Below are 21,448 nucleotides of genomic sequence, written 5' to 3'. Positions count from 1 at the left end.
TGTTCTTAAATTCATTTTAGGTAACAGTCACTAGATTACTAAGGTGCGTGTGAACATTTTGCCTGCTCTACTAAATGACTTTCAAAGCTATTCTAAAATATAAGACTGATATTCACTATCAAGTTCAATTAAAATAGCTACAGGTTATATCTCATAAGTAAATTTAAAAAACTAAAAATAATAAAGGACAAAGTGATAAACTGCCCTAGTTCAAGGCTACAGTGATCATGTGTTTTATGTATATTAGGACATGATCCCTGGGTCATTAATGTAACACACTATAGTACTTTAATAGTCAGATTTAACTTACACCACTTAAAGGCAGCCAGCGCTCTTAAAGGGGCAATGCATTGTGGCTGCAGATAGAAAGGAAGGTGTCTGAAGAAATGGCTGCAAGACCTGCAGATCGTGCCCCCACGTTCTAAGATGCCGCATTACAGGCCCAGATCCAGGCAGTGGACAGGAGGAGGGAAGTCCTGTTCCCCCAGGGTCAAAAAGCCCTCCAGCGCCAGTGGAAAGAGGTTGCAGAGCAGAGTAATGCCAGAAGCTTAGCTCCCAGGTTATGGCTGCAATGTAGAAAAAAGTTCACTGACCTCACCAGAGTTGCCAAGTTCAGAATCCTACACCTCCAGCCTCACTACTCACAATATCCCTTCTCCCACTCCCCTTCACTCTCCTACAATCACTGGGCCACACTCCACTCCAACTCCTTCTCCTCAGATTCACACACTCTGCACCTCCTACTTTCACCACGATTGCAACCTTCACTTTCTCACACCTCACATTCTTAATTATTCCTGTTAAATATTAAACACAGATGGAATTAGGTTGTTGGATAATTTTTTTCTTTGTTGTTGTCCAGTAACCAGCCTGTGACCTGACAGTCTCTTTGGAACAAAGGCAGCATAGAGGACTGGCGTTGGATGGATGAATTAATCATGACATCTGCCAAGAAACTGTGCACAGACCTGCATGATGCGTTGCCTGTGGTGGCAAACAAACTGGACGTTGAGGGAGTGGAACCCCTTTTTTCCAGAAATATGCCTGGCTAGTGCCAGGGAGCATGGAAGCCAATTTGGGTGCAGTCTATGGAACCTTGCACCTTGGACAAGCCTGTATTGTGAGCGAAGTCTAGTCCTCTCTCGTCCTGCTTCACTCTGTCTATAGGGAAAGATGGTGTGGAGATGCCGGAATTGGACTGGGGTGGACAAATGTAAGAAGTCACACAACACCAGGTTATAGTCCAACAGCTTTATTTGAAGTCACAAGCTTTTGGGGCGCTGCTCCTTCGTCAGGTGAAGTGGAGAGATGCATAAAGACACAGCTTATATAGTCAGAGAATAATGTCAGATGTTTACAGGTAATCTTTCTAACTGCCATTTATCACACCTCGGCAGAGAGATAATCACAGCAATTAAAGGTGTGAATGGTGTCCAAACAGGTCAGTCAGGAAAACATTACATCAAAGAACAATGAGGTGGGGTCACAAGGGGTCAAATGTTGCAGATGCTGGGGTCTGTGTGAAAAACAAAAAAACAGACAAAAAACATTTTTTTTGCTGGAAATCACAGCAGGTCTGGCCGCATCTGTGTAGAGATGTAGCTGTTCCTCCTTGCGTAGAGAGCCTCGGTCACCTCCCCGATACAACGGTGCACAGCAAACTGGGAGATGTCGCTGATGTCATCTGCTGGAGCCTGGAACGATAGCGTAGCATAAATGTTAAGGGCCACAGTGACCTTGACAGCCACAGGCCATGCTGCCCATACCCTGGTATGAGGCCTGAGTTCTGGCTGCAGCAGCTGAAATAGCTCAGTGACAGCCCCCGGCGAAGGCACCTGATAGATTGTTCCTCAGTAAAGTCAAGGTAGGAGAAGTGCTGCCTGAAGACCTGCTGTGGGTAATGGGCCAAAAATTCGGGTCCCCACGGGTGAGTACACGCTGTATACTCACGCGTAGGGCCAACAAAAGTGCCGGTTTCATGCATGCACTGCGCATGCGCTGGAAACCGGAACTTCCGTTCCCTTGAAGGAAGGGGTTCACAGGTCAAACGCATGCGCTGGAGAGGCAGCGCGTACGTCTGGAACTTCCGATTTTTTTACAGGTTTCTCCAGGAGGGTAAGTCTCCAGCAGCTGTGCATTTAAAAAGCAGGCGCAAGGCCTGCTTTTAACAAGGTAAGTGGTGAATTAAGTAAAATTAAAACATTTTTTCCATAGGTTTATTATTTTTCAATACTTTAAATAAAGGTAAGTTTATTTATAGCCCCGATACAAACTGTAATTAATTTTTTCAAAAATTTAAATTATTGTTTAAAATAGTTATTTTATGTAATTTATAATTTTAAAATATGATTTAAAAAAAAATGTATTTGAAGTTTTAGTTAGGTTTTGGGGCCGATCTCTATTTATAGATTTGACAGGTCTTCCTGTCAAATTTATGAATGGAGATTCCCTGCTACGATTGGCTCTCCATGACCCACGTGATCCCAGGGAACGTTTCGAACTAACTGCGCCCCTGGGATACTCAAGCACTGCGCACCAGCAGCTGGAGGAGGCCCAGGATCGGTATTCCATGCGGGCCCACAACACAACGGCTGGTGCGCTAGGTAAGTGCAGGTCGAGGGCTTGCACCCGCGGGAAGCCTCCGACCCGAATTTCTGGGCCATTGTCTCTTGCGCCGTGTCCTCCTCCTCCCTCTTCTCCAAGCTGCTAGTGCTCTCTCCTGCCTTCTTGGCTGCTCATCCTTGTCCACCAGCCCAAAAGACAGATCGACCAGACCACCCATGACTGCAGTGAAACTGTTTTGAAGTCAGACAAAATATGTCCAGTACCAGCAGGAACTTCTTTTCAGCTGTCAGAAAATAGACCAAAAAATACACCCAGAAGTTAATTAGCAATCTAATAGGTCAAACCAGCAACTAACCTGTATGTAGTGATTGAGCCCTTTAAATAACAATGGTGAAAGGTCTTTCCTGCCTGTTAGCTAAACGAGTTTATCACTTGGCAAGTCAGACACTGGGGGAGCCCAATTTCACAAAAGAGCCTTACAACAAGTGTATACCCTTACTTAAATATTAAAATAAGGCGTTTTAATACTTCCGGCACCTGGACACCTATGGAAAGCCCAATTCAATATGGTGGGAGGCACACTTCTGGCACAGAATGAGCATAGCACATCTCACCCACCATATTGGACCCATAGGTGTCTGTTTTACACCTGTAAAACGGGCACAGCGTGCTCGAATTTCCAGACCAAAATCTGAAAAACATTTTTTTTACAGCTTGTTAAGGCAAATTAACGCCTATATTATAATTTCTACGTAAGTACATCAGTCATTGTCTGTCCTTAAAAATAATATGACTGCAGCAAATGCAGTTTACTTAATGAACACCATTGTATCTGCGAGCTGACTCCCTGATCAGGTGCTCCCGGTGAGGAGCACCGCTCAGGAGAGGGTGCTAGTCGAGAAACCAGAGGCCAACCGTCCCTGACTTCCTGTCCATTTGAATGGATGGAAATCAGGCGTTGTCAGCACATGGTTTCCCGAGCAGTGCTCCTCTTAACACTAGTGCTGCCAGCTGCGCCCAATCAGAGAACCCACCTTAACGAGTTGCAAACTACTGAGTGAACTCCTAACTGTGCAAAATACCTGCCGCACTCAGCATGCTGATAGCAGCAACTTTGCAATAATGGTAGGGGCAAATGCCCCGCTCTTTAGCCAATTTAAACTGCGCGGTTTAAGTGCTGGGGTTTGTATTAAGTAATTTTTTGCCTTACAGTGTCTGAGAAGAAATCTTACAAACATTTGCAGTTCAAGGTCGCAAAATATTCTGGATTTGGCGGTGCTTATTTTAATTCTGTACTTAAATGCAGTATTGGCAAAGCAAGCTCATAGGTTCTCGATGGATAATTGCACAGTTTATACAATTTTCTATTGTAGATTGCATCATAGGAAAGATAAAGTAACTGAACAGAGAAGTAATAGTTTGAAGTTGCTTATTCAAAGGAAGTCGAATGTTTGCCACTTTTTTCTTTCTTTCAGAAACACTGTGACAGACAGAAAGCTAATTTGCGAATTCGTTACAAGCCTTCCCTTTTTCAGCATGTGGGAACTCACTCTTCATTGGCTGGGAAACTTCAGCCTCTGAAGGTAAGTGGAAGTGTTTGTGTAGTGAAAGCTCGCCGCAGAATGTCTTGATGTGTGTTGACTGCATATGCTGTTGGTAGTTCTTAATATGATGGTGTAGGAGTCGCTGCACTCCTAACAAAGAATCTATAACTTACTGGAAGTTAACAAACTGAATTTATTGTCTAAGAGCTTTACAAAACAAGAAACTACAGGAGAAGCTCAAAACAGGTCTTTTCTCTTTCAATCCACACGAGGACTGGCTGGCCCCGCCCATTACCTCTGACGTCATGACGTCATCACGTTTCCCGCCGAAGGGGACGTCACGTGACCCACGTGATGACGTCATCGCGTCAGATCGCGATGTTGTCGATCTAGCTCTGTTTAACCAGAGCCAACTTGAAAGGTAATAACATTGGTTACAGACAATTAATGCTAGAGGTAACAACATTGGTTACAGACAATTATGTAAGTCACTGTAAGAGTCTCTTAGTGGTTTTGCCACAATGGGAAGTTTTTAATAAATGTTCTTGCCAGTTCATGGTAAACCTGCTTAATTAAGGCATCAGTTATCTGTCAAAGTCTTTGTCCACTATGTAAGGCCATGAGTTATTTTCCTCCTTTCATTGCCAGTAGATCCAACTCTTCTTTCCCATGTCAGTAAAATTCAAATTGCCATTTATCAATTCTTTTTGGTTCTGGTTTAGTTTAAAGCTGTTCTCTGCAGTCCATTTCAATTCTTTTTTCCTGTTTAATCACATTTTGTAAACGTTTATTTCTCACCAAATCACTGATGCCATCTTGGGCTGCTATGGCCGAAATTTTCTCAAGAGAGGCGGGTTGGAGGTGGGGGGTCTCCGGGAGGCCGGGTTTCCCGCAGGCCCTGCGACTTTAACGGCAGCGCCTGATTTGAATGCGAGGCCTCAGATTCCCGCCCGCAGCCAGCCAGATTGAGAGGCTAGCTGGCTGCGGGTGGGTAGGCCTTAGAAGCGAGGGACCGGTCCGGGGGAGGGATTGCGGGAGGGAGGTCAGCAGTCGGCTGGGGATCGGGGTGGGGGAGTTGGCCAGGGATTGTGTGGGGGTGGTTGGCTGGGGATCGGGGGGGGTGTCGGCACGGGGATCGGCGGGGTGTGTGGCCGGCCTCCTCATCATCGTTGGAGGGGGGGGAGGCCTGGGAAGGTGATCGGAGGCCTCAGGTGGGGGTCTCCAATCGTGGGGGGAGGATATGGTCGGGACTCTGGATCCAGGAGGTAGGTATAAAGCCATCTCCAGCAAAACCAGAAGTGGGCGGGTTGGAGGTGGGATCAGGTCGGGAATCCCATTTTTAACACTTTAACTGCCTCCACGCATCCTTTTTTTAGGGGAAAATTCTGGCCTATATATCTACTGCATCCATTATTGGCCTACCAAGGCATAACTAGGTAATTTCCTGAAAGGCTATCCTGGATATAGACATAGGAAAGCTAGATTTCTGCAGATGTAGAGAGACCTTTTCCAGTGCCAGGTCAAATAGAAAATTGGCCAGTTGCAGGGAACAATCCTAGAAATGGTCTAAAAAGGATGCAGTGACCAAGACATAATTCATCAGCTTGTAGGTTGGAGAAAAAGCATTTGGATCCTCCAGAACCCATAGAATATTTTCCATTATTCATTACAGGTCTCTAGCCTTTGGCTTCTGCAACTGGCTTGGCAGGTTCTGGCCATATGCCCAAACATCTAAATTTGAGATTCACCTGACTGCCAATCTTGTATCATGCAAAGCAGTCACCGTGGGTTCAGCTCCAATGCCAATCGACGTTCACTCCATCACATGTCTCAGTAAGAGATGGGTGTTGGCTGATGAGTCCATTCATCAACATGAGAATGCATTTTGTCAACAACAAATTGCATTTATATAGCACCTTTAATGTAGTAAAACATCCCAAGGTGTTTCACAGGGGCATTATCAAACAAAATTTGACAGGTCAAGAAGGGCGAGGGGGGATAGTTTGGCACGGTCACAGTCACATAGGATGTCATTTGTGACTTTGATAAGGGCCGTTTCAGTGCTGTGGCAAGGGCGGAAACCTGGACAAATCAGGTTGTTAGTCAGAGATACTCTTCTCAAGTATTGATGAAAGGAATCCCTCCAGTGCAATGGACAGGTTATTGTGAGCCTGTCTAATGTTATGTCTGGCTTTATTAAATAAGGATGTTATCTATTCTGCTGTAGTGACCAGCCCATGTTCTTTTGAAGAATGGATTTGTAACAGAGCCACACATGCCTGGACCAACAATATGTGGTTTGGTACATCAACAGACATACAGAATTCAACCCCAGTGTTTTGCCTTGAGGCCAGGTAGATCTGAGATTAGTATGGACGAATTCCACAAAGTTGTCAATTCAGCACCTTGCAGGGGTGCAAAAGAAAATGGTCAATGGGCAAAACGAGGATCCAAGTGCATGAATGGAGACTCCATTTGCAGGCGACCAATTTGTTTTCTGACAGACAGATTCACCCGGAGTTCGAGCTCGCGACTACTTTCAGAAGAAAAGGCGAACAGAAATTCCATACAAGTTCTGAGATGACGTGACAGGGGTTCTAGATAGCCTGTCGATCTCTTGGCGAGGAAGCTTCCACACAAATCTCTACCTTGCTTAGTTGCTTCTATTCATAGCGTGAGTCGTTGAAAAGATTCAGGAGAAGAGTGGTCGGCAACAAAGATGTGATTTTCAGACCAGTTGACACTCGGTATTGACTAGTGTTCCGAAATCTCCCCCCGATCACCGACCTAGACTTTCTGCTGGAGTTATGCCCAAGAACCAGCATAACTCCAGGGATACTTGACAGAAAATTTCTCCCCACTACTTCGGAGAAGACAAGAGAAGTAGAACGCATCCACCCAAATATAGGTGGTTGTATTCAAACTCTATCCACATGACATACAATATAATTGCTGTCATTTACACTTTAGCAAAGCTTGATGTAAAGGATGTCCATTCATCTCTGCCATCCAAAGCGATCAATTGAATAGGCTTAGGTGCCATTTTTAAAAATGTTTCCCCGATTTGCAGGGTAACACTGACAGCAACGGACATATTACACAATTTACAGGGTGGCGTAAAGGTCACTGTCCACATTACACAATTTACGGGCAGCCATGAGATCGGAACATTGTCCAGAATCAAAGAGCACAATTTCACAGCAGGCACAGTCCTACCCTGCTGCATTTCTGCAGTTAACTGGCCAAGTGAATGGATAATTTGCTAAAAAACAACAGAAAATGCTGCAAAACGCTCAGCATTTCAGGCGGCATCTGTGGAGAGAGAAACCGTTACCGTTTCAAGTTATTGGCCTTTCATCAGAACTGGGATAACAATGGATAATCTATGTTAGGATCCCTTACCTCAAATGGACAGTTAGGCCTCGATTTTAACAGCGTCCCCACGTCCCCCAACAGCCAGGAGAGAGTCGAGAGTTAAAATATCAGGATCAGGCAACCCGACTCCAATCTCGCCCCTTTAAATTTTAAAGTGCAGCATTCAGGCAATGGACGAGGCTCCCGCAAAAGGCAGGCAGGGCGTAAATACCCTCTTGATCGCAGGCCACAACCCCCACCCACCCCCGCACCCCACTCCCAATTGTTGACCAGAGCTTTCTTAACCACCCCGATCGCCGACCTCTCCGCCGGATCACTGACCTCTCACCTCGATCGCTGACCTCTCACCCGCCGATCGCTGACCTCTCACCCCCGATCACCGACCACGCCCCACGATCACCGACCTCTCCCCCCGATCACTGACCTCTCCCCCCGATCACCGACCTCTCCCCCCGATCACCGACCTCTCCCCCCGATCACCGAACTCTCCCCCCCGCCGATCACCGACCTCTCCCGCCGATCACTGGCCTCTCCCCCCGATCACTGACCTCACCCCCCCGATCACTGACCTCTCCCCCCCGATCGCTGACCTCTCCCCCCGATCGCCGACCTCTCCCCCCGATCGCCGACCTCTCCCCCCGATCACTGACCTCTCCCCCCCGATCGCTGACCTCTCCCCCCGATCGCCGACCTCTCCCCCCGATCGCCGACCTCTCCCCCCGATCGCCGACCTCTCCCCCCGATCGCCGACCTCTCCCCCCGATCGCCGACCTCTCCCCCCGATCACCGACCTCTCCCCCCGATCACCGACCTCTCCCTCCAATCACCGGCCTCTCCCCCCGATCACTGACCTCTCCCCCCGATCAGCGACCTCTCCCCCCGATCACCGACCTCTCCCTCCGATCACCGGTCTTTCCCCCCGATCACCAACCTCTCCCCCCGATCACCGACCTCTCCCCCCGCCGATCACCGACCTCTCCCCCCGATCACTGACCTCTCTCCCCGATCACTGACCTCTCCCCCCCGATCACCGACCTCTCCCCCCGATCACCGGCCTCTCCCCCCGATCATCGACCTCTCCCCCCGATCACCGACCTCTCCCCCCAATCACCGACCTCTCCCTCCGATCACCGACCTCTCCCCCGATCACTGACCTCTCCCCCCCGATCACCGACCTCTCCCCCCGATCACTGACCTCTCCCTCCGATCACCGGCCTCTCCCCCCGATCACCGACCTCTCCCCCCGCCGATCACCGACCTCTCCCCCCCGCCGATCACCGACCTCTCCCCCGATCACTGACCTCTCTCCCCGATCACTGACCTCTCCCCCCCGATCACACACTGCTCCCCTCGATCACCGACCCCTCTCCCCCCGATCACCGACCTCTCCCCCCGATCACCAGCCTCTCCCCCCGATCATCGACCTCTCCCCCCGATCACCGACCTCTCCCCCCGATCACCGACCTCTCCCTCCGATCACCGGCCTCTCCCCCCGATCACTGACCTCTCCCCCCGATCACCGACCTCTCCCCCCGATCACCGACCTCTCCCTCCGATCACCGGTCTTTCCCCCCGATCACCGACCTCTCCCCCCGATCACCGATCTCTCCCCCCGCCGATCACCGACCTCTCCCCCCCGCCGATCACCGACCTCTCCCCCGATCACTGACTTCTCTCCCCGATCACTGACCTCTCCCCCCCGATCACACACCTCTCCCCTCGATCACCGACCCCTCTCCCCCCGATCACCGACCTCTCCCCCCAATCACCGACCTCTCCCCCCGATCATCGACCTCTCTCCCCCCAAAAAATGAAAAAATGTAATAGTTTTCAAGCCTGTTAAGCCATTCTATAAGACCATGCCTGATTTGTACCTCAACTTTATTTACTCTTCTTTTCTTCCCTTGAAGCCCTTGATACATTTACCTCACAAAAATCTATTTATCTCAGTCTTGTAAATTTCAATTTGCCCAGCATTCACAGCCTTTGGGGAAGAGAGTTCCAGATTGCCTATACACTTTGTGGAAAAATACTCCTTGTTTTCACTCCTCGCTGGCCTACCTCTAATTTTAAGGTTATGCGGCCTTGTTCTGGGTTTCCCACCAGAGGAAATAGTTTTTCTTTATTTACCCTATCAAATCCCTTTATCATTTTCAACATCTCGATTAGATCACCCCTCAATGTTCTAAACTCAAGGGAATACAAGCCAAGTTTATGCAACCTGACCTCATAACGTAACGCTATGAGGCCCAATATCATCTTGCTGAATTTGCGCTGTACCCTTATGGTGGTATTTCATTGGTCTGCCATTTCTTTGTTCCCCATTATAAATTCCCCTGATTCTGACTGCAACGGACCTACGTTTGACTTCACCAATCTTTTTCTCTTCACATATTTCCAAGGCCAACAAGTCTCTCCTGAGATGCCGTGCCCAAAATTGAATGCACTGCACCAGATGGGGTCTGACCAAGGCTCTGTAGAGCTGAAGCATCACTTCCTCACTTTTGTATTCCAACCGCCTTGAAATAAAAGCCAAAATTCCATTACACTTTTTCATTACTTTTTGTAAGCTGTGCCACAAGCTTTTAGTAATTTGTGTACGCGGACACTTAAATCCCTTTGCTCCTCCACAGCTCCTACTCGGTCCCCATTAAGAAAATATTCGGATTTGCCGTTCTTGAATCCAAAGTGGTTGACCTTGCACTTCCCCACATTGAACTCCATCTGCCCTAGTCTGTCTATGTCCCTCTGTAACCTCCTGCTCCCAGCTACACTACTTACTTCTAACTTAGTGTCATCTGCAAACTTGCCTATTTTTCTTTCTATGTGTTGCACTTTACACTTGTCTGCATTGAATTTCATCTGCCATTGTTCTGCCTACTTATATATTTTGTCCAGCTCATTTGATAATTCCTGAGCTGCCTCTTCAAATTCCACTGCCCCGCCTTGTTTGGTACCATCTGCAAATTTGGCCGCTTTGCATTGAACTTCCTAATCTAGATCATTTATGTAAATTGGAAACAGTAATGGTCCCAGCACTGAGCCCTGAGGCACCCCATTCAGTACTTCCCTCCACTCTGACGTAAATCCTGTAATGTGTGCTTGTTGTTTCCAATCTTTCAGCTAGTCTCTTATCCATTCCCGGAGTTTTCTCTGAATCCTCAGTGTTCAGGTCCATTAATAGCCTTTCGCGTGGAACTTTATCAAAATCATTTTAGAAGTCAAGGTGCACCATTACGTAGGGCTTAACACAATTCACTTGGGTTGTCACTTCCTTAAAGAAGTCAAGTAGATTGCTTAGCCAGGACCTTTCCCTTTTGAATCCATGCTGACTGCTAACAACTAGATTACTGTTGTACATGTGATTCTCAAGTTTAATTCTGATTATTGATTCCATTATTTTACAAGGAATGGGAGTACGACTAATGGCTCTGTAGTTGCCGATGTCTGTTTTGTCACCATTTTTGAATATAGGCACCACATTAAGCTGTTTTCCATCTGCTCTTATCACCGTCCCAGCCAACACCCCCCCCCCACCCACACCCCCCCCCCAACCCCATGTCCATTGACTCCCTCATACCAGTCCTAAACCACCAGATTATATGTATGACCACGATGCAGTCTCCTCTACATTGGGGAGACCAAACGCAGATTGGGTGACCGCTTTGCGGAACACCTCCGTTCAGTCCGTAAGGGTGACCCTGAGCTTCCAGTTGCCTGTCACTTTAATTCTCTGCTCCACTCCTACTCAGACCTCACCATCCTCGGCCTCTTACACTGTTTCAATGAAGCTCAACGTAAGCTCGAGGAATAGCACCTCATCTTTCGATTAGGCACTTTACAGTCTTCTGGACTCAACATCGAGTTCAACAATTTCAGACCATAACCTCGGCCCCTATCTTTTTTTTTCCCATTTTTTTTTTTTTCTCTCTCTCTCACGTGGCAGCTATCTTTCATTCTGCCATTGCCATTTACACTTCATCTAAAGCCACCTTCTGTCTCTTAACTTGTCCCATTACCATCTCCTTTTGCCTTGCACCATCATCCCTTTTGTCTCTTAATCTCTCCTGCCTTCCATCCTATCACAGACCTTCCCATTTGTTCTTTCCTCCCCTCCCCACTCTCCCAGCCCCTGCACTTGCTTAAAAACCTGTTCCACCTCCAACTTTTTCCAGTTCTGATGAAGGGTCATTGACCTGAAATGTTAACTCTGTTTCTCTCTCCACAGATGCTGCCTGACCTGCTGAGTATTTCCAGCATTTTCTGTTTTTATTACTTTATATTAAACTGGGGGAGTAGAATTGGGGGACACAGGTTCAAACTAGTAAAAGATAATTTTAGGACTGATTTCCAGGAAATTCTTCTTCACACATAGAGTGATTAACGCATGGAATAAACTTCCAGCCAAGGGTGGTGGAGGCAAAAACTTTTGGATGCTACAATGTGGAGTGGGGAGTGTGAAGGTTCTCTGGATGAATCGCTCAAGATGGGAAGAATAGCCTCCCTCATCTGTAATTATCTAGTGATCTTGTGCGTTACAATGCTGGCTGCTTAAGCAGACAATTAAGGATTTAAGTTTCAGGCCTAACTGACACTCAAATACATCTGCTAATGACAGGTTTGAAGAAATCTGTGGCTTCGAGCTTTGCCTTCAACTGAACCAGATGTCTTGACACAATACAACTTTAGAGTTGTAAAGTAGTGGATCAGATATTTTCCAGCGCTCACTTTAAAAAGTACTATTATCTCGAGCTAGATAATACACACCAGTTTGTATGTTAAGTGTCTAAGATTTTGGGGTTTCAAGCCCTTATTCTAATCATTTTGTTTCAAATAAAGGATAAAGATTTCAAGAAGGAGCTATTACACAAAGGACATTCAAATCCTACTGCGGAATTGACAAGTAGCTTGAAAATCTATCAACTTCACGGTCTGGACAAGGCCTACCGAGGGGACGATTTCTTCTGGGCATTTACTCCAGCGGCAGGGGACTTTATCAAATTCAGGTTCTTCCAGCCATTGAAAGTAGACAGGTTGGCATAAAATTGTATTCTGTAAAGCTATTTCATGTATGATAGGCCAAAACCAATCACCTATATTATTCACTTCAATCTAGATTGCAAATAAATTTGGCCAAGTTTACACTGTATCAAGTTTACCCTTTGTTCATAGTTTTTTCCAGTCTTACCCTATTTATAGTTATCTCAATTTGAATAAATTTCTTCACCTCAAACTATGGGTCATTTTACTTGTAATCTTTACTGGGTTAGAATGTAACACAATAGTTGAAGTTCTAAAATGTAACTTTTAAGCTGGTGGTGTGGTGTGCCAACACGTTGCAGCACAGAGGTGTAACACATTGGTTCATGCCCATGAGTCCTCGCGTTAAGTTCTAATCTTGATCTGGCAAGGGGAACGGTAGAAGCATACAGCACAAAAGGCCATTGTGTCCATGCAAGCACTTTGCTAGAGCAATCCAACACAAATCCCAATGCCCTGCTCTTTTCCCGTAGCCCTGCACTTTCTCTGCTTAAAATGTTTATTCTTCCCTTAAAACAAAGGGTGGTCTCTGCTTCTATTGTTCCCTGTGGAAAAGTATTCCATGTTCTAACAGTGCCAAACAGAGGTTTGCTGCTCCTTTGCAGAGATCGAAATGAAATTGGAAAGATTCATGGGCCATGTTCATAAATCTCTGAGCAGCAAGTTACAGAGCGGCAATGTCCACGACTTGGGAATAGGTTACCTGCCTGCCTCCTCATTCAAAATGGTCATGGCATGGGCAGAATAATTGTTATTTTCTGTTTTGAAAGGCATTTGGTTCTTAATGTGTGTATTTACATAGTGGGCACTAGGGGGCATAGTTTCAGGATAAGGGGTCGCCCATTTAAGACGGAGATGAGGAGGAATTTCTTCTCAGAGGGTCGTGAATCTTTGGAATTCTCTACCCCAGAGAGCTGTGGAGGCGGAGTCATTGAATATATTCAAGGCAGAGATAGACAGATACTTGAGCTACAGGGGAGTCAAGGGTTATGGGGAGCGGGCGGGAAAGTGGCGTTGAGGCCAAGATCAGATCAGCCATGATCTTATTGAATGGCGGGGCAGGCTCGAGGGGCCGAATGGCCTGCTCCTGCTCCTATTTCATATGTTCTTATGATAGTAGAAATAGTCCCAGATACTTGGCAAGATATTTCAAGTCAATTAATGCCTGTGGAACGAATAACTAGCATAAGACAGAATTTTCAGGAGAAACGGGGAGAAGATTGTAGGGGGGAAAAAAAATTTAAGTACATCAAGTAAAACTTTATCATTATCTCAGTAAATCGGCCATTTTTTTCCAGTGTTACTGAAGTACATCATGACATCAGTTAAGAGTAAATCAATGTATACGATAAACGATGAGGTCTATAGGGCCGATTTTATCCCCATTACCCAATGAGAATGGGGTGGGGTGGAGGGGGTTGGTAAAATAAAGGCAACGCACTGCAGGTAGGTGAGGGCCTCATTAAAATCCAAAAGGAAGGAGCAGCAGGCCTAGAAGAGCACCAAAAAAGTAAGTCATTTTTTTTTTTAAAAGGTTGCCTTGTGATGCAGGAGCATTCCTCTAGGTCCCACAAGGAAAGCTAGGGCCCCAGGCTTTCTTCCTCTATCCTGTGACAGCCTCCCCCCTGCCCCCCCCCCCACCCTGCCCCCACCACCGCTTACCTGTCTGCCTGGAAGTGCTCTTGCGGGCCCCCAGCCGCAGCCTCCTACCACGTTGGTCGGCACCCACCCGCCAGCCTCACAGCAACATCAATTCGGGCCTGGTATATTCAAATGAGGCCTGGGAGTTAAAATGGCCCAGGCCTTACGTTGGCGAACCAGAGCTCCACATGTCCTCCTTGCCCCCAGTTAAGATCAGAGCTTATAAATTAATCAACAACTGGAAAATAAACAGGCATACTATTCATTTTTGGATAATGATTTTTTGAAGGTTTTCTGGATTGATGTTGCTTTCACTTCTGTGTCTACATTTTTTAACCTAGGGTACAGTCCTAAAGGGAGTGCAAGAACAGAGTGACCTGGGGGTACATGTGCACAAATCGTTGAAGGTGGCAGGGCAGGTTGAGAAAGCAGTTAAAAAAGCATACAGGATCTTGGGCTTCATACTGTAAATAGAGGCATAGAGCACAAAAGCAAGGAAGTTATGATGAACCTTTATAAAACACTGGTTCGGCCTGAACTGGGGTATTGTGTCCAATTCTGGGCACCGCACTTTAGGAAGGATGTGAAGGCCTTAGAGAGGGTGCAGAAAAGATTTCTGAGAATGGTTCCAGGGATGAGGGACTTCAGTTACGTGGATAGACTAGAGAAGCTGGGGTTGAGAGGAGATTTGATAGAGGTGTTCAAAATCATAATCGGTCTAAACAGAGTAGATAGAGAGAAACTGTTCCCATTGACGGAAGGGTCGAGAACCAGAGGCGACAAATTTAAGGTGATTGGCAAAAGAACCAAAGGCGACATGAGGAAAAACTTTTTGTGCAGCGAGTGGTTAGGATCTGGAATGCACTGCCTGAAAGGGTGGTGGAGGCAGACTCAATCGTGGCTTTCAAAAGAGAATTGGATAAGTACCTGAAGGAAACTTATTTACAGGGCTACAAGGAATGGGTGGGGAAGTGGGACTAGCTGAAGTGCTCTTGCAGAGAGCCGGCACGGGCTCGATGGGCCGAATGACCTCCTTCTGTGCTGTAACCATTATATAATTCTATGATTCTGTTCAGAAGTAATGAGATAGGAGAAAAGAAATAACGGCATATTGCTAAAAGTGAGCCTTATTACGTCCTGGGGCACTAGTTCATAAATGCTTAACGGGTTCATCTGTAATTTTTCACTGCTATTTTAACAAAGGCATTAACCTATTTAAAATAAGTAGGTTAACACTCCACTGATGTCCTGGAGAGAGGACGTTCTGAGAAAGATGTATTTACACGCTAGTAACACACAGTCTAACACATAATCAGACCGTGCATCAGACAGTCCAATTTTAAAGCAACAGTAAAAGTTTGTTCCATTCTCTGCCTTGTTCACTATTCTTGCCTGCTTTACTTCACAGATATCTTTTTAGAAGTGGTAATGTAGAACATCCAGGAGATAAACTTTTTAATACAACAGTGGAAGTTCTACCAGCTGATGTAAGTGCATCTTTTATTAAATGTCTAATGTCTAAAGACATTGCACCTTATGTCAGTGGGGCCATTTACCTGATCCCACTGTACATCAATGCATCTGATATTTCAAAGAGTTTACTATTATACATGTTTTCCTCCAATTACATGTGTCAAAGATTGCAAGGACAATGTTAGCTTCTTCTGATCTTCTTTGCAATGATTGGACAAAGCATTTCTTGTAGAATTTTGATAAATGGCAGTGTACCTCATTCTTGACTATATCAAGGTAATTCCAGGTTTACATGTATCAAAATATGAAATATTCATAATATTTGAGTTTATTAATTGACAATCTAGAATTAAAAATTATGTTAAAAGACCCAGGTAAAAAAAAATCCAAGCAGACTCCCCAATGACTCAATGGGTAATAACATTGTTCTAGGTGCTCTGCTGTGTTAGTTGACCTCTGCTAGGGCAATGGTAGGGCCTCTAAAATTGGTCTCAATGCCACTAGTTCTCAGGAAGGAAAAATTCAGGCAGGGTTTTTGCTTGTGACCATTGTATCTGATGGTAATGGGTTTGGCTGTGATGATAAAGTTAAATAGCTTGCTGACACTTGCTGCGTGAGCTCACACATGAAGATTGGTACCTGTAGAACTGTACCCCAGCAAAGGTCACTGTGGTCAGGAGGATGATGATTTGTTCTGCTCTCATGAGAAGCTCTTGGTACCTGCTGTCTGGCTAGTAAAGGCTCAAAATGACACTTCTCAGTTTTTCAATGACCAAATATTGACTATCCTCCAGGGGGAGGTAAGTGGGGTCTCTTTAAGGCAAGGGGACTCCAACATAACACACTGTGGAAGTTCGGAATAAACTCAACTCTATGGGAGAGTCATTCATCTTATATGTGAGCCAGGCATAGTGATGCATAGTGATGAAATCTGGAGTGGTAGACCTGTAACTGGAGGTTGGCATTCTTCCCACTTAATTCAGATAACCAGGCAAGCCAATTCTCTAACAGTTAGAGTGGTTCTGCTGAACAAGCGATAGGAAGCTCACTGCTAGTAATATACTCAGTTTTAGCAGTATTCCCATGTACACATAGGGCTGGATTTTGTCAATGGGGAGCTTTTGGAGGCGGGACTCCCACTTGTTGGGTTTTAGTCCCGCCTCCATCAACTTGTGGCCAACCCACGCTATTTTCCCTTGATTGACCTTGTTAAACCCGCCCAGCGGGCTTAGCAGGCCAATTAAGGGAAAGCCAGTTACAGGTGACGTCAGCGAGTGCCGTTTCATCTGTCAAGAGCTTTTGACAGATGAAATGTCATCGTTTGACAGCTCTGTGAAGCTGTCAAACACTGACAATCTGTCTTCTAAGTTGTGTCTTTACTCAAGACTCAATTAGAAAGCCTTCCTGACCAGAAAGCAGAAGGCTGCAGCTTTTGACAGTTCAGCGGCCATTCTGCTTTCTGTGCCGGTGAGCTGAGGGACTCCCGAGACCTGAAGGGAGGAAGCCTGCAGGAAGACGTAAAGGTAAGTAAAACTTATTAAAACACTTTACACACACCTCACACACTTACCTCGGCACACATGCACCCATTACTCACCTGCACACTGGACATCTCGGCCCCTCCAACCCCCGCAGACCGATGGCCCACCTCGCTGACCCTGGCGAGGTTCGGAGCCGTCGGGAAGCCCACACTTCAGGGCTCAAAATAGGGATTAGCCAATAAACTGCCTGTTAACTACCTGTTAACAGGCAGTTAATTGGCATTAATCCCCTTCCCGCCTCGAGGAGGTGGGACCCGGTGCGGGTCGGGGACCCACCTCCTGGCAAGATGGCATGGAGGCGGGTTGGGGGCGGGTCGGGCACCCGCCCCCAAATTCTGATATTTTCCCGGCAGTCCCGCCTCCAAACCCGCCTCCCCAGGGCTGGCAAAATCCAGCCCATAGGGTCCCTAAGTCTTGACTTTGTTAACCTGTACCTAAGATCTCTGGACTTAGATAAGCAGGATATATTCCTATAATGATATATACCATATCCATCAAACCATCAGTTGGAGGTGCTGAACTTCAGCAGCATCTGTTCGCTTCCCTGCAACCCAATCCTGGCAGACATTGACATCTTCAACATATGGGCACATTTTTGGCCCCCAGGTAATTCTTTCAAGCAGCTGTCATCCCAAGTCTTAGAGTTTCCTCATCAACTGTACGACAAACATCTGCCTTCAGTAAGGTGGAAGGACCTACGCCAAGCAGCTTGCAAAGTGCCAACCATCTGGATGTTCTAGACTTGCAAAGGCAAATGCGATACACCAGGCTTAGTTATCGCCAACTGCCTAATCTGGGTTGCTTATGAGATGGATTTTAGTGAAGATATATCTCCTCTCCAGGTATTCAGTGGCAGGTCAATATAGGCCAGAGCCTTTCCTTGCTGCAATCATTTCCCCTTCTTGCCACAGTGCACCTCACAGTTTGGTCCTGACTCTTGAGCCTGGGCATGTGTCTTATATGCCACAAGATTAACCTGACATTATTTTAATGCCAGTTTCAACGGCTGGCATATGCAAATAAGAAAGTGTGGAATCAGGAAAACGTTCTCTTACTGTCCTTTTACTTTTAAAGTATAACCAGATTGTCCAGTGCACAAAGTCATATATAGTGAACTTTACTTTCATTATTATTATAAGGCAAAACAACTGATACATCTAAATTCACCAAATCACTGTATACCAATGATATAAAATAATAATCCATTAATTACAATGAGTTCAAAGTCATTACTTCTCCTTCTTGGCGAGCTTTGCTAATATAATTTTAAAAATCTATATTCTTCTAATTGAATTTTAAATCATCTATTCCCTCCCACAGTCAATTTTGTACCTACACATTTTGACATGACAAGAACAGAACAACTATTGATGTGATCATTTGCTTACTCCCTGTGCAATCCGAAGGTGCACAAAATTAAAGGTGCTTGCTTTATAGTAATTTGTTACAAAAACATTCATTCTCAATCATGCTCTCAGGATAACCAGGGTCTATCAGAATGAAACCCTGTAATGTAACTTCCTGCTTCTGTTTTCTTTATACTGGCAAACTGGAAGTGATAAGGAGCTGGTGATACTTAGATTATTTAAATTGTTGCAATACAGGTAGACTATCCTTTATCCGAAAACCTCGGGACCAGCCGTGTTTCGGTTTTCGGAAAATTTCGGATTTCAGAAGGTATTTTATAAGACTGGGAAATTTGTCGGGGGTGGGTCGGCGGGGGTCAGGGTCGGCGGGGGTCGGGGTCGGGGGTGGGGGTTGGCGGGGATTGGGGTCGGCGGGGGGGTCGGGGGGGGTTGGCAGGGGGGGTCGGCGGGGGGGTCGGCGGGAGTCGGGGTCCGCGGGGGTCCGCGGGGGGGTCGGCGGCGGGGGTCGGGGTCGTGCGCATGACTTACGCTGACCCTCTGCTCAGCGTAAGTCGTGCGCCACTCTGGTCATGTCGTGCACACGACTTACGCTGAACGAAAAAACCTTCGGTTTTTAGAGGGTTTCAGTTTTCGGAAGTTCGGATAAAAGGTAGTCTACCTGTACAAAGATAGCTTTTGTAGCCTCAAAAAGCTGAGCTCCCCCATCCAGCACAAACTGAAGAAATGCAAGTTATACTCAAAACAAGTAACTGTGATGGAAAAATCTCACTCATGATTGCGTGGTGTATACTGTATTAAACTGTCTGTACTGGCGATAATCAAGAAATTAGATGTTCTCATAACTATAATTGTAACTTTGTTTCTTTAATCTTGTTAAAATGATTCCTTTGTAATGATTTGAATCCTCCTTTCTCGTAATTTTTCAGAAGAGTGAGTTTGAGAAGAAATCTTTGCACAACAATGACACAAAATATCCCAAATACAAAGAAACAGAAGATGGCTATTATAGAATAGGTAAAGAGTTGTTTAAAATATTTTTCTGAAGACTAATCCAACAATAAATTATATGGTTTGAAAATGTACTTTGAAGCGACATCTACAACTATTTGGCTAAAAATTGCTGTCAGTCACATCAGCAGATCAACTCTGAACATTTCGTATGACTTTCCTTTGACTCCATTTTAACGCAGAATTAACCAGATTATTTTAGATGCATTAATGCCTTCGATAAAATAATGGACAAAGGATTGTCATATGAACATGTTAAGTGTTCATCTACTACTATTGGCAACAGTAATTTCTAGGCTAAGATGTGTATAGAGTTTTGGTAGAATTTTGAATGAACTGTTATGATATTTCAGATCCAGACTTTGAATATACTGTTATTATTTCATTGTTCAGGAAGATGATAAGGTGATGAGCTGGGGAACAATTCTGAGCTGATGTCAGCCTCTGTCTTCTTTTATAGTTCCTGCAACTTTGTATTTTACACACATATGGGTAAATTTTCATCTTTTCTGCCTGACAAATTGGACGGGTTCCATCACAGGTGTGGGATACTCCCTGTCTGATTTTCTTCTCTGCACTCCACCAAGGCAATGCTTTATGCCCAGGAAGTGTAGTCTGTACAATATGGGTGCTAGATTAGCTTAGATTGCCTCATCGACACTCATCAAAACAACTTGGGGCTAATCTTCACTTTCAGCGGTGGTGGAAAACTGGCGGTAGCGAATCGTCCGCCCGGACACTCCCCACCCGGTTTTGCTTTCCGATGAAGTCAATGGAAAGGAAAATCAGTGGTGGTGTATAATAGCCAGCCGATCGGTTACTGCCTGTTCTCCACCACTGCCAAAAGTGAACCTTACTCCCAACATCTTCTCATGAGCTTCTAGAAAGATCCCTGGAAACAGGTTCATGCGTTTGGTGGACAATGATCAGTAAATTGTTCATTATTGACAACCAAGTTCAATACACGTTGGTACAGTTTATCAGTAACAATGGCTTTAAACTATTTCTCATGGTTAAAAAAAAAAACTTGTCAGATTGCAGCTTGCCCTGATTACTCACTGGGGAAATTGAGTAGTGTCATACTGGGTCATGGAGATCTCCCTAGCTGAGGGATTTTACAGGTGGGGACATTTCCCCAAAACAGAAGCAACTCAAACAGGCTGGAAAATAAATAGAAAACCCCCAAGTTCTGCTCTAGCCCTACCTTCCCGACTTTGCCTAAACATGCCCACTGTCTCCGTTACATGTCAATTAAACATTTGCCCTTCCACCTGGACTCATCAAAACTATCCTGCAGGAAGTCTGTCTGTCTAATACAGGAAACTTTGGTTTACCCGGAGGTTAACTGTCCGGAATGCTCGAGCCACCGGCAAAAATCAGGAGCCGTTTCGTTAGGTTTTTTTTCTTTTCGTTGCTTTTTTTTCACCAGTCAGGCTCTGCAAGGTCTCGCTGAAGCTGTTGCTAAGCTACAGAGACGCTTGCAAGGTACGGCCGACTGTTTAGAAGCAGCAACAGGGTTTGTTGCCAGATACGGAGCTCAAAATCTCCGTATGTTTCAACAGTAGCGCTGGTTTGTCCGGCAGTTTTGATGGGACGGCAACAGCTCGGTCCCGTCGGTGCCGGATATCACAAAGTTTCCTGTAATTTCCCCTTGAATTTTTAAATCCTACATTCAGTTTATTTTAAGCAAAACTTAATTGAAAACTTCAGACGCAAATTAAAGTGAAATTGAACAAAAATGAATAGGAAAATGGACTTGAATTTTTACATTATATTCATCTGTGCAACAGATCTTCGAGAAACTTGGGCTCATTTCTTATTTTAAGCTGGGTGGAGTTTTGGAAACTCATGAAATTGCAAGACAATTCAGACAGCAGGATTCTATTAGAAAACT

General features: G+C 45.6%; 1 protein-coding gene across 2 annotated transcripts in view; it reads left to right on the top strand.

Annotated features, from left to right (window-relative positions):
* Nucleotides 1-21,448, top strand: part of LOC147122673 (alpha-1,3-mannosyl-glycoprotein 4-beta-N-acetylglucosaminyltransferase B-like) — a 351,636-nt gene that overhangs the window by 311,429 nt on the left and 18,759 nt on the right. The window contains exons 10-14 of one of the 2 annotated variants that reach the window (XR_015081357.1): nucleotides 4,041-4,148; nucleotides 12,324-12,517; nucleotides 15,574-15,652; nucleotides 18,500-18,601; nucleotides 19,473-19,560. Coding sequence is in view for 1 of the 2 variants with exons in the window: in XM_086008872.1 (XP_085864998.1) it covers nucleotides 4,041-4,148; nucleotides 12,324-12,517; nucleotides 15,574-15,652; nucleotides 19,473-19,560 (469 nt within the window). In the remaining variant the exon portion in view is untranslated. Of the gene's footprint in view, nucleotides 1-4,040; nucleotides 4,149-12,323; nucleotides 12,518-15,573; nucleotides 15,653-18,499; nucleotides 18,602-19,472; nucleotides 19,561-21,448 lie in introns of those variants that run through there. The other variant, XM_086008872.1, reaches the window with a different exon arrangement.

Source organism: Somniosus microcephalus, chromosome 2, assembly GCF_052327205.1.
Source record: "Somniosus microcephalus isolate GS21.2 chromosome 2, FLI_Smic_1.0, whole genome shotgun sequence".
In the NCBI taxonomy this organism is placed as follows: Eukaryota; Metazoa; Chordata; class Chondrichthyes; order Squaliformes; family Somniosidae; genus Somniosus; species Somniosus microcephalus.
Note: the sequence above shows the minus strand (reverse complement) of the source record. Positions and strands in the feature narration are given on the sequence as shown.